Below are 14,275 nucleotides of genomic sequence, written 5' to 3' on the forward strand. Positions count from 1 at the left end.
CACAAGGATCATTGAGTCCAACTCCTGTCCCTGCACATGACAACCCCACAGTTCACACCATGTGTCTGAGGGCATTGTCCAGTCTCTTCTTGAACACTGTCAGACTTGAGGCTGCGACATCTCCCAGGGGAGCCTGTTCCAGTGCTCCACCACCCTCTGGATGAAGAACCTTTTCCTAATGTCCAACCTAAACCTCCCCTGGCACATCTTCCTACCATTCCCTTGGGTTCTGTAGAGGGGAGGGATCACCTCCCTCAAAATACTTTGTCTAATGCAGCCCATGGTAATGTTGGCTTTCTTTGAAACTTGAACATTGCTGGCTCATGTTCAACCTGTTGTTCACCAGGACCCCCAGGACATCAGGGATATTGATCCCTTAAGGCTTAAATTAGGTTTGGAATTTTTTTACCATTAGCAAGCATTCATAAACTTTCTGATAAAGAATATGACGTGAATACTGGCCTTCCAGATCTGAAGTTTGGACGATAAATAGGGAAAAATTTCCACACAAAAAGAAGGGGAGAATATTTGGAGAGAGTCATGTTATATAATTTTATGTTATATTCCTTTCAATGTTTACCATGAAGATCTGGTAAATAAAGGCATAGCAAAGCATTAGGTCGTGAGAAGAAAAAACTGATTGTTAAGGCAATGATCAAGTAGTCAGTAAAAAGAATTCCGAAACAGATACTTATTTTACATGGGGGGCCTAAGCAGGGAAATGGAAGAACCTGGCTAGCCTGAAATTATAATAACATTGGTAATGAAAACATGATAGGATAACAAGTACTAAAGGTATGCATTTGGCAGGAAAGATGAAAACAGAAATATATGTGATACGTAGCAGATGTGAGAGACATTTACATTAATGTTGTTCGTCATCATCTGTTTGGATTAAGTCATCTTGAGGATGGACTGGAAAACAATTTTTAATCACAGTAATATTGGGAAATAATATTGAAATATATATGGAAACAATATGAATCACTTAAATATTAGGACACAAATATTTTCTTTTCTATATGTAGATATCTGGCTCTTGGCTAGATTTTTATTTCCTAATGCAGGCAGCGCAGGTCTAATTCATACAGTCAGCTGAGTATAGAGAGTTGTATCTAGATTTATCTAAGTAGGCATCTTCAGTGGAATAGTTGTGTAGACAGAGACTTGCAGATGTTTCCATGCAAGGTAGCCCATTGGTGCTCCAGAACTGTCTTCTGTAACCCATGTCATATCTGCCACATGTGAATGCCTTGGACGCTCTAGAACTTGTGAGATGGCAACTGAGTTGAGCTCTTTAGCTGCTCAGCTGAATGAATCACTGCACATCCTTGATTGTATTGACTGTGACTCTTAGTAGGAGCTTAGTTCACATATGGATTCTTAAATGTAGACTTCCTCACCTCAGACTGAATCCCATCCATATAGTCAAATACAGATATAAATATAAAACTTGGATGGATTAATTTGGATATAATATTATTAGATTTCTTCCAGAAATTGTTTCATATGCGATACTTGTAAATAAAGACAGAAAACCAAGTGCTGAGGCACAGATCTCAGTGGATGTGATAGTTACCTTTTATCAGAAAATACTGGATAAAAGGAGGGAATGCTGGTTTAGATTTTGAAAATGTAGAATATTGTAGAAAAGCCAGTCATAAAAATTGTCAGATAAAGTGATTGTAAATTCATTCATTTTAAATTTAACATGTATATATTGCCTAAGTTTTCAGTAAAGGCAGAAACAATAAAATAAAGGGCAAGGGAAGAAATAGCTAATGTCAGCAAATGAGTGGAAGAGCAAATGGCAGTAACCAAATCTTAAGGAAAACTCAAGGAGCTGGATATGCTTGAATTGAGGGAAAAGGGTAATCAGTACCTTACGATTCTGAAAGAGCTGGCTTGCTACATCACTGGTTTGACAGCAAGTGGTTTTAATAAAGCCGTGGATGATTGTATTGTGTGCACTGGAGAAAAGCAAATATTTTTTTTTAGTTTTAAGGCAGAGAAAGAGAGGAATCATTGTTGCAAAACCACTCTGAAGTATGGATTTATAAAAGTGACTCATGGTGGGCAAACGTTGACATTCTGTGATGAGACAATAGATTTATTGTCACAATAAATATAGTAATCTTGTTCATTGTGACCTCTGATAAAGATACTGTGTCACATGGGAAGTGACTGATTAATTTGGAGAAAATGAAAATTAGTAGATTTGTTGAAGGGGTAAGCAGCTGGCAAATAAGAGATAATAGCCATGACTAGTGAAGGACAGTACAAGCAGTGTTTTTCCAAGATCAGATTTAGGAATAATCTTAACAGTTAATGCATGACCGTGATACACAAAGTAAAAATACATTATATTATCTTTCTCCTGATACCAGGATGTCATGTAATAGGGATCTGGACGTTAAGAAAAAGGATGACACTGAAGACCTAGATTATTACAAATGGGTTTAAAATGTAATAGTGTAGACCAAAGAATTTAGGAAATTGTTGTGAATTGAAAGCTGATTATCTGGACGCAGCTGCAGAGGAGAATCTGGGTATTCTAGCTGATCCCATGTTGCCTGTGAGCTCTCACAATGCAGCTGTGAAAAATGACAATACAGTCCTAAAATTTCTCTGTACAGATAAAGAAGTGTTACTGGCATTATTCAAGGCAGTGAGATGGCTTCTGGAGTTCTGCATACTCCTGTATGGTTCTGTTCTCCAACCATAAGAACGTTGAGCTGCAGCCTGGTGTACAAATGACAATTAGATGAAATGACATTGTACTACATGAGAGACTATTTTTAAAAGCTCAGCTTATTTATTCTAGTAAAACGAATGTTACAAAAAGATGTTCCTGTTTTCTGTATGTGCATGCTGGGAGCAAACAGCTAGGAGGAAGAAGGACAGGTATCTTATAGATCATTTCAATACAAGAACCAACAGGTATAAACTGACCCTGAATAATCTGAGGCAAGGAATTAAAAAAGCCGCCTGCTATTAGAACCTCTCAATGAAAACGTCTCTACTGGTTGGAGTGGATCAGTTAATGAAGGGGATTATGAGAAGCAGTTTGCTGTGTTAGAAATGGAGATGGACCTGCTTGGGTGGGCATTTGACTTCCACTACACAGCAAACAATAAACTGGCCAGTGCCAGTAACCAAATCTGGACTCTGCCACTGTTATTCTGGCTCGTCTCAGTTGTAAATAAGGTATATGGCTACACACCTAAGACAGATAGTCTCCCCACAAAATACTGCTTTCTGGCCAAGTTGCTTTGGGTTACCTTTGACATCCCACGTGCCTTCGGCCAGTCCAGCAGCTCTCTCAGCAAGTGGTTTGAGAATGGATGTGCAGATGAGGTCTGAAACCTTCCTCCTACTAAAAAGGAGCCATCAGGCTGAACTTTGGTTGGGGAGCAATTCTAGCTAGTCACCACAAGGTGACTTTGCTCACCTATCAAGGAGGACCAGTGTGGAAAACCATATCTGTATCATTTTAACACAGTGGGAATGTGTACTGCATAACTGATAATTGTAGCATATGATTAATTGCTTTTGCCTCTGCAGCGTGCCAGCCAGCACCATGTAAACAAAAAGTGCACAAGAAACAAACAGAATGACAAACATCAGAATACTTGAAGAATGCTTGGGATCTTTATACAGGATGGAAATATTTGTAAAACATAATTTTATTTACTATAACCACAGGGTTCTTTAAAGGAGGTTCTTAAACAACTACAAGAAGAGAAGAAAAGTCTCCAGAATCAACTAAAAGACTATGAACTTAGACTGGAACAAGAAGCAAAGGTTGGTAATCACTGTTTGCCTCTAAACTGCAAAAGCCATTATGTTGTCTGACAAACAGACAATGTGTGTGGAACACAGGATAGAATAGTTCCACAAAATATGTCACTGGAAAAAAGCTCTGCTGTATATTTGTTTCTTCCTGTATGATTCAATTTTTAAACTATTTTGCTTAATGGTAGCCTATATCCTTTATTTTACCTGTAGGCCTACCACAAAGCTAATGATGAGCGGCGCATGTACCTCTCAGAGATCTTACAGGTAAGAAAAAAACTGTGTGACTTAATAACTTTTAAAAATCATTATGGTTTCTTAATGTAGCAACAGCATCTGTTAATGCCATGAGGTCGAAGTCTTTAATCACTTCATTCATCTACCAAATCCATTACAAAAGCTGCTTTTTAAAAATTTTAAGAGCTAGAAATTGAAAGATGGCCAGAGTTTGTTATTTTTTCAAACATTTTTTCTTCTTTATCAATTGGATAGTGTGATACTCAGGAATGACTGTCACTGAATCCCTGTCATAACTAATGGGGGTGAAAGGCTGTAATTAGCAGTGTTTCCCTGTGTTTGCACAGTGGACAGCTGTTTCCCTTACGTGGTTCATTGCTGCTTTGGGAAATCTGAAATAATTGCTCAAAACTTTCCAGCATGAAACAAACAGTGAGCCCAGGAAATGGCCATGATAACTGTTAATATCGCTGCATTAACAGTGAAACTGGGAGCTGCTGGAGGAAGAAGGTAGGAAATAAAAGATAATTTTATTACTGAACATGCTAGCAAGAGGAGTGTCCATGTTCAGCTGCCTAGAAAAACACATAAACATACATAAAATAGTATTTGAAGTGAGGTACGTGCACTGGCACGTTGCTTAAATGGGGCATTAGGGACAATGATTTTGTGACAGACACTCAAGGTACTTAATGCATTATTATTTTCAGTAAGCAGTTATTTGCCCCCAAGATTGCAGAATCAGGTGAGAGCAAAATAATCATGTTCAGATTAATCTCCCTGTCTTTAGTTCTCTGAGTGTTAAACAGCCAATCTGAAGTAGTTGTAGAGGAATCCTCTGTAATCTGTGGAGAGAGAAGCATGTTTAAGGTGCAAACCGTCACACCTTTTTTAGATCATGATGAAATAAATTTCCCAGTGATTCATCTGTTTCTCTTCCTGAGCTATAAGCAGAGCCTAGGTGAGTAGTTTAGATTAGACATCTACCTTTTATGTTGCTAATCTGAACAAGGCAGTCAAGCTAATACAGTTGATGGTTGGTTGCAAGAGAATCAGTGGCTCGTCTGGTCCCTTCAGGTCCTCTTCTGCTGTAACTTTGATTTTATTTTTGCTTTTTCATTCTTTTAAAATCTACCTATATGTGCCTTCCCTTTTAGCAGCTCATTTTAACAACAGAGATAGAAGGAAACTTACATTCAGTCCAGATGTATTAAAATTTCATTGGTTTAGGGTCTGCACAGTAATGATGGCAGCAGTTGAGCTAGAAAGATGTACCCATAGACTAACATTTTCCATACATTCCAGAGTAAATACACTACAGGATATTGTTATCTCGTGACAACAATACATTCCGGTGACATTCTCTTAGATACAGAGAATGGGTATAATGGTTTTTAGGCCTTTTTTTCCTCATTATGTTTGTGCTTTTCTATAGCTCACAGTAAAAATAATAATTGAATGGAAGTTTTTATTGGCAAGTGTTAAAAAATACCGAGAGTTCTGCATTTTTTCCTGCTTTGTTTGGATTCCATCTGAGCCTACAGCAGAAGCAAAAGAGAAAGATGCTTCTGAGCCGTACTTATTTTATTTACCTTTTCTATTATCAAGTGCTTTTCTGCTTTTTTTTACAAAATATGTGTACCTTCTGAGTGCTTTTGTTGTTTGTCTTGTCGAGATCCATAAAGATATAGTCAATTTTAAATCATAGTATTAAGATTCACAAACTTGAGAACTCACGCTAGAGGCACTGGTAGTTTATGGTGTATTCTCGTTTGCCTTTTTTGTTTTGTTTTCAATCTGAAAAAAAAAAAAAAAAGTTGATTTGTGATCAGGAATCCACAAATCTCAAAGCACTTTCTGGTGGTATTCAGAAATTGGTTTGAGAAGAAGAACAATAGCAGATCTTTAAAAGAGCCGTTCTTTTAGCCTAGATTTTTACCACAAACTTTTGCTAGCATAGTAGAGTCTGACTTGTGGTTGGGATTTCTTTGCAGAAAAAAGCCCACAACTATAGATAGGTACAGCTGGAAAGCTGCTTGTACAACCATGGCTCATTTTACTTGGGGTAAGCCTGGAGTAAACTACCAGAAAAAACTTTGCTATGGATAATAATGGAACTCTGTATACATATAAATTTTTAAAAAGTGAAGGCCATTGTAGCCTAAGTTTTGCTTCATGTGTCACAGAATCACATCTGCTCAAATTATACTAGCCATCATTTTTAATAGTAGAGATCCTTAAATGCAAAAACTTTCTTTCCTTCACAGAAGCAAATCCATGCACATCCTATTCCATTTTTACACTTGCGCTCTGATAAGACTGTGTTTAGTTCCAGCTGACTTTGCTGTGACTGGGCCAGGAATACTTGCCTGGTGCATCATGTACATGGAAGCCCGGTAGAAACCCTTGTCTTATAAGCAGAGAGACATGCTGCTTTTTAGTCCCAGAATTTTTTCTCCCAAATGCAAGATGTTTTCACACATACTATAAAATGTAGTGTTATAATGTAATATGTAATGTTATAATCTAAACCTTGAGCCTTGTTTAGGTAGCCCCAAAGTCTAGCTTTTGGCTTTCAAAAGGATTTCACTGTCTTTGTATAGCCAATATGTTGTATATTGTGATCATCATATATTTATTATGTATTCCTGATGGGTTTGTTTAAAGGGGCTTAGAAACTTCCATTCACTTACATGAGATACCCAAATGTGCACAGTAGTCAGGCAAGCCCTAAACCTTCTCAGTCTTCTGTTTTTCTGTCCATGGTGTGTCTGTCCCTCTGAGGGGCAGTTTTAAAAAAGGCAGCTGGGTGAGGAGGGAACCCTGTGAGCAAAGGAAAAGGAGAACCAACCAATTTAATCCTGGTCAAATTTTGATAAATGCAGTACCAAGAATAACAACCGTTTTGTTTTGTTTTGTGTTTGGTTTTGTTTTCAGTATGACCAGTAATGTAGATTTCCAGAGTATGCAAACTCTTTTTTTAAAGTAGTTCCCGTTCTTAATTGGTAATTTGTTTTGATTCCCATTCAGCGAAGTATGTTAGAAATATAATGCTTCTTCATTGAAAATGTGGACTTAACAGGCAGTATGACCAAAAATATGCTGATTATCTGATCATCCAGCTTAATAAGTAATGGTATTTTTGCACAGCAAGGGATTTTGGAAAGTCTTCAATTACCCAAATCAAAAAGGCAATATGTGCTGAAAGTATTTTATGGTAGTAAGACCATGTTGGGTCAAAATTAGTTTGGAAAAATTTTACTTCTTTAACTGTGATTGACTCTTCCATGAACCTGCTTAGCTATATTATTAAAGTGAGCATACACTATACATATTGGGAACATCTGAAAATGTAATGAGCAAGTTATAAGCATGAAATTGTGTAGACATATTTGCTTACCAACTTTATCCCTTAATTCTGTGTAAGCACAGATTTAACTTTTCTCTTTTTTTGTAAAAATTTGACTATTGCAGACCTCAGCTACAGTTAAAATTGTTGAAAGGCAAAAAACAGATGCTCTGATGAGCAAGGGAGAAAACCAGAAATTGAGGTAAATTTCCTTTATATTCCTTTTGTTTTCTGGTTTATTATTTTTTGCTAGAAACTATGTTTTGAATATTGCAACTCTTGTGCTCATGGTAAATATCACTGATTGTAATCCTACTGAAGAAGTATTAATGTTATCATCACTTTTGATAATGCTTTTCAGTCAGTTTTATTTAATACTAAGTATGTTGCAATAATGAATATATATATATGTGTGTGTATATATATATATATTTAACTGGCCTTTTTGAAATCTTACAATCCCTCTGATGTTCTTCCCTTTCAAATTGCGTTTAAAATGGATCATTGTTTTCTATATTACTGCAGCAGTGGTAGGAACAAGTATACCCTTTAGTCCATTAAGAGTAATTAAATTAAATAAAGCCTTGCTTGGTTATTTTTAGCCAATAGAGATTGTAAAGCTTTTTGTGGATTATAATGTGAGTGATTTTAGCTTACAACGTATAAAGGCTTCATTGTTTAACATATTTCTGTCTAGTTATATGGGTTAGAAATTTAAATTTGAAAAGAACCCACCTGCTCTGAGCTATATAGAAATAAAATGAGTTTCTGATTGTAGTGCTTGTGAGAAAGCTTGAGATTGGAGGAGATTTGTTTTCTTAACTGAACATGTTAAGAATATCAAGTACAAAGCATATAGGGAATCACACCAAACGTGTGTCAGATCCAGTATCCTGCCTCCAGTGGCCATAAGGAGATGCCTACAAAAGTGTGTAAGCAGTCAGGTATAATATTTGCTTTTGGAATTCTCCCAAATATTTTATATTTGAAGACTTCCTGAACTAGTATGGTCTTTATGTATTTAGTATCTCACAATCAATATTCTTCCATGAACCCACTTACTTATATCATTAAAATGAGCATACAGCATACATATTGGTAACATCTGAAAATGTAATGAGTAAATTATAAGCATGAAATTGTGTACTTACCAACTTTATGCTTTCATTCAGTGTAAGCACAAAATTGCAGGATTTCGTAAACTGGAATAGTGGATCTTCATGCTCCAGGAGAGAATATTAGTAGAATATGAATTAATTTAGTACAATATGAATTAAAGTTTATAGCTGCAGTTTCTCAATATGTTGCTTCTGGCCCCAGTGATGTTTAACATAACTCACGTGGAGAAGGTCAGGAAGCCAGAACTAGGAGAACTCACTGTCTCTGCCGAGAGATTAAATATCATCAGCCAGATCCTGAGACTTGCTGAGGGTCAGCACTGAGCTCAGATTATGTTGGGGGTTTTTAATAATTTATTTTCCTAGACTTATTACTTACCCTGAAATTCTATGACAGTGTGTTTCTGTAATTTTCTTTATATCAAATAAAAGAAAATAAAATGTAGAAGAAAATAAAATGTCCTGTAATTGCTGGTCTCAGAAGATGCGTATGATAACAAAATATCTCCTTTCAACCCATTTTCCCTCAGGGGATTTTTTTTTAACTTTTCAAAAACCTTTACACACATGAAGGGAATTGTTCGTCTTTTAAATTGTCCTTAGTAGCGAAGGACCCACTTTGCAAAGCATTGGCTTTTATAACCAGTGAGTTAGAACTTCCGGGTCAAACTTGGGTCTTAGCTGGCAACATGGAGATAAGAATGGAGATTTGGCATAGTTTATATTTTAAGAAAATACTGGAATATAAGTAAGCACCTTTTATCATCACAAGGTTAACACAGCCATTGTTATATTCTTTTTTGCTTATGTTTTGACTTACAGCCTGAAGGTCTTTCATTCAAGCTGACATTAATGCAAAATTTCATTTAAATAAGAGAAGACCTGCATGATTGAAAATAAACATGTTATTGAGAATAATTTGAAACTTTTCTGTCCAGAGTTCTCATTTCACATCTGTTGGCCGTTCAGAAAATGCTTGGCCTCATTGGATTCCAAACCATACTAAGAAACTATGTTTCATATTTGTTTTAACTATGGGTACAGGTTCAGAAAACCCAACCTATACATTAAAGCAGTGCTGAAATATTTTTGAGTAGTAATTGTGAACACTAATTTTTGATGTATTGTTTCCTGGCCATTCCAACATAGAAGCCAAGTTCAGTGAAGGTCCTTTTTATGGTATTTCATGGGATGAGAAGAAGATAGGCAAGCTTAAAATTGGGAAAAAACAAAGGTGTCTTGTTGACTCATGTCTCTGATGCAATCTGAGCAGCCAATTTAATGTCATTCTGAGGCATATGGTGGGGATTAATAGCTCAGTTTCAACACTGCATTGGCTGCGACTACTTGGCTTCTAAGTCCATAAGTTTTGAATGGAAAGAGGTTTTGCTGCTTGCAGAATTCCACACAGACATATGATGCCTGTTTGTTCCAGCTCTACAGTGATCTACAGATTAATCAACTGATTTTTAGTAATCAACTGATTTGAATTTGGATGATCAATTGATTATTGAGAAAACTGAGGCCTTGGGTTCTGATCTTCAGGCTCTGAGTAGAAGCAGCTCCATATCTCTATGGGGGGGGCAGCTGTCCCTTCAAGATCATGACTGCTCATAAGAGCTGGAAAAAAAGCATGTGTCAGTCTCAAGAAGACAAGCAAACCCTAGGGAAAACTTTTTTGGCTGTTTGCCCTGAAATTTGTAACTTGATTATGTCAGCACAGCTTCTACCTCATAACAAAATATTTCTCTGGCTACCATCAATAATATAATGATGTGATGATGTGATATATTTTCTTTCAGAATGCCTATTACTTGAGAAAGACATTGAAACCCCATATATTGTCGTTCGAGTATGTAAGGTGCTGTCTCTCCACTGTAGTAATGAAAAGGGAGAGAAACAAATGTATGTTGCATAAGAGTAAAGATGCATGCTGCTTGACCATGAGATCATGACCCTTCTGGCTGGTGGAATCACCATTTCCCTCCCTGGGATTTGTTTACATTCCCACTTGTTTCTCTTAGAAGATTAATATGAAAACAGCTCTGGCAGGGTTCATGTAGGCAGTGGGTGTATGTATGATGAGTTCCATTTCAGAAGTCCGCTGGCAGCGTTTCCTCTGTAAGACCATGGGCTCAAGAGCATGGGTCTCCTGCGTGGAAAACCCACAGAGAACTGTGACTACATCTATGTGAAGTTTTTTTCCATTTCCTAGTGGAGATTATGCTACTGATGAAAATGTCTCCTTTACCAGTTATCTTTCTATTTGTGCAGGTGTTTAGTATTCTGTTCATCTTCTTCAAATGCCGTCATTTAGGTAACGGGAGGTAGTCAGGAACCATAAGATGGGGATTGAGTTTGTATGCAGTATAATTAGATGCTCTGCTAGCCTGCAAACCCAGAAATATACTCTTTTTTTTTTTTCCTCTCTCAAGTTTATTATTAACAATAGTAACCAGTTATGCAAATAGAAAAAGTATGCATATCTCTAGCACCTAAAGCTTACAGGGAATGTGACACTTGATGACTAACTTCACCCATTTTATTTCAGAGGGAGATACGGTGTTGCAGGAAACCCAAAGATGGTTAATCCCCCAAAGGAATCAATCAAAAAGACTGCAGGAATGAAGCACCTTCCAAAACTAAAGCACTGATTTTAAATGAATGCCAAGAACTTCCAATCACTTAAAAAAAAAAAAATAATTTAATTGAAAGTTTCTAAATTAGAAATGAATGTATTTGTGCCATATTGTAATACCAAACACAGATCAGCATGTCTTCTTGGCAGCCTTAATGTAAATGTTCCTCTGCCTGACAGAACTGGTCTCCTAGTTGCCATCTCCATTCAGGTGATCTCTGACCCTTTCCGTTCTGGTTCTTATCAGTGATTCTGAGTACCAGGGCATCGGAAGCCTTGGAAAACATTTAATTTCTTTATACACTAGGTAGATCCTTGAACTCTTTGACTGCACAGCAACTACTGAAAACAAATGAGCCTCTAACATTTTTCAAGAAGAAGAAGAAGGCAGACTGATGGAACCTGAAGTATTATCACACCACCCAAACCAGTGAATCTCAGATAAGATTCCATCCAAGGGCATCCCCATTCAGTATAGGCACCAAAGAGAAACTGTCAAGTAGTCTGATGTTGCTACAGTTCAACAAGCCTTTCGTTTTGATTTTTGAAAGACCGTCAGCATATTTTACTGGCCAGTCTGATTTCTTACATGCTACCGTACCACAGAGTGCCTTTACAGTATAAAGCTGTTTCATATTCCACGAGCTTTCTTACTCTACCGGAGAAGACAATACACCTTAAGTTTATCTTTTTTAAAAGCTGACTTGCAAGAGATGACCACTTTCTGTTTGCTTGGTTTAGAAGCAAAGCACCATTTCCAGCCACTTTAGACACTAGTAATAAGAAGAAATGAAAGAAAAACTGAGCAGCTTTTATTAAGGATTCTTCAGAACATGTCTTGTGGAGGGACTGTTTCTTTTACACACTACAAACACATTATGATTCCAGATATTGGTATGTTGTTGTTTGAAGTTTAAACTCTAAAATGAATCTTTGTGTCCACAGTCTGGGTTCCATAAAAATCTCTAGGTAGTCTTCTGTGGCACTGATCCATGTATTTTTAGGGTCCTAAGTAGTGTCAGTCTTTAAAGTCATCTCTTCAATGAAAGCAGAACTACTTTGTATTTTCACTCTTAAGCATGCAATTATTGTTGCAGTTTCATCACGTACATTTCAGTCATTAAACTTCAGCAGAATTTTTGTAAGTGGCAACAGGAAAAATGTTTTGATAATGAAGCTTCAAGCTTCTGGGTTACATCTTAAAAGCTCCTCAAAGAGCAAATGTGATTGATTGACTGCCCTTTATTATTTTTAAGAGCATCCCTAGCTCTTTGCAGCATCTAATAAAGCTTTTTGCCTCTTTAAGAGCAGTACTAATAGTTCCTTATTACTGGCAGCATTGAAGTGATGCTGTAATTAGACTCATACAAAAAGATCAATGATGTCATTCTAAAATGCAGAGAAAGAAGACCTGCAGTATTGTTCAGCATATTCAGTATGGAAACCCCATTTTTTTCTCTTGCGTAGTATGAGATTTATTACAGATATTTCTAATGTTGCCATGATGCACCTGGTATCATTCTTTTACAAGCAGGGTTGTCTGCCTGGCCAGTTTTTTCCCCACAGTCACAGCTGAAAGCACAGCACAGCTGATTAGGTTAGCACTCTTCTGTTCCTGTTTTTCACATGGAAAAGTTTCCAGATTTTGATTGTGCTGGCATTTTTTATTGTGAAGAAGGAGAGGGGAAAAAAAATCACCATAATGGTCCTATTGGCATAAAAGACAAGGGCCATCTGCAGTAGTGGAGAATATCCAGTTCTTGGATTCATGCAGCAGACATTTACTACTGCTGTCTCTGAATCAAATGTTAATCAGTGCATCAAGTCTGGTCCCTGTAGCACCTCAACATAACTGGAAACATTGCACAGTTTGGGACAGTAATGGCCTGAGAAGAGGAGCAGACTGTCCTTCTTAATCCTGTTTTGGCTTGCCAGGAACAAGCTCAGGATTTGAAACTCAGTTCTATGGCAATTAAGCCCTAAAACCTGTGTTTGACCATTCTAATTATATGTCAAGCTGTAATGTTTGCTGAGCAAAGTGGCTACAGTTCTGTACTTTACTTTTTAGATTACTTGGTATTTCCTTTTCCTCCCACCTTTCTGGAAATAAAGGTACCTTGATGATTAAGTTTGATGACTCAAGTTTCTTTGCAACAGCAAAAAGGTAGTTTTTGGTTTCGAAAATGTTGTGTTATTTCTTTGGACCCAAATGAAACTTTTACTCTGCTAGCTTTCCCAAACCACGCTGGAATTTTTTCTTTGGTTTGTTGGTTTGGCTGGATGATTGTTTTGAAAGTCCTGGATTTATCTTGTGTGGACTTTTCTCATTACTACTATGCTGCGCTATGAAGTGGGTTTTGTTTACATTTGCAGCGATGAACAGTTATGTGTCTTTATAAAGTATCTTCTACAGGGAAATTCTGTCACCTCTAAAGTCTCTGTGAATCCTGTTGTGAACGGTAGACAAATCTGAAGACAAAAATGGGAAATTGAATTGCTGATAGTTGTGGTCAGTGGGTGAATGGAGCTAAACATCAGAGGCAGCTGGGATTAGAGCTGAAGGTTTGAATCTGGCCAAACTTCCTCCAGCACAGAATGCAATTGGGATTCCAGAGGTACTGGCTGTAGTGTGTAAGTGCCTTTAATTGATGGGCTGAGAAATTTGATCTCCTAACTCTTGGGACCTGAGAGTATGCTTCACTTATGTGGTAACTCATGTAACTCCACTGATTTCTGATGAGTCATGATTTTGAGGTAACTATGGCATTTTAAGTATTTACCCATATTGTTGCTGAAAAATATGATTTTAAAACTCAAATGCTAGTAAGGAAACATTTCTTATTTCCCAAAATACCTTTTTCTTTTTTATTTTTTAAGTCACATGATCTCAGAGGGTATTGAGTTATGAATTTTCTTTTTAATAGATCAGTATAGCACCACTGTGTTCCTCTATGATAGGATAAAGTTAAAATATTCGGACTAGTTAAAATGTTTGGGGATTAGACTAGATTCTGTAATTTACTGGATAGGCATTGACCATGTCATTGAGTATTATGTAATTATGCAGCATAACCACAGCTCCAAAAAACTTGGGTGATGAGCTTCCTCATGTTCAGATATTATTAACAATGAGCAAGA

General features: G+C 37.0%; 1 protein-coding gene across 1 annotated transcript in view; it reads left to right on the forward strand.

The window, feature by feature from the left end:
* Window positions 1–11,475, forward strand: part of LOC308046034 (coiled-coil domain-containing protein 169-like) — a gene marked incomplete at its 5' end in the record, with an annotated part of 28,391 nt that extends 16,916 nt beyond the window's left edge. The window contains 4 exons of the mRNA XM_080353650.1: window positions 3,706–3,804; window positions 4,009–4,062; window positions 7,507–7,583; window positions 11,051–11,475. Coding sequence (XP_080209776.1) covers window positions 3,706–3,804; window positions 4,009–4,062; window positions 7,507–7,583; window positions 11,051–11,153 — 333 coding nt within the window. The 3' untranslated portion in view covers window positions 11,154–11,475. The remainder of the gene's footprint in view (window positions 1–3,705; window positions 3,805–4,008; window positions 4,063–7,506; window positions 7,584–11,050) is intronic.
* Window positions 11,476–14,275: the final 2,800 nt, after the last annotated feature.

The sequence above is a fragment of the Nesoenas mayeri genome (assembly GCF_963082525.1).
Source record: "Nesoenas mayeri genome assembly, chromosome: 1".
Lineage (NCBI taxonomy): Eukaryota > Metazoa > Chordata > Aves > Columbiformes > Columbidae > Nesoenas > Nesoenas mayeri.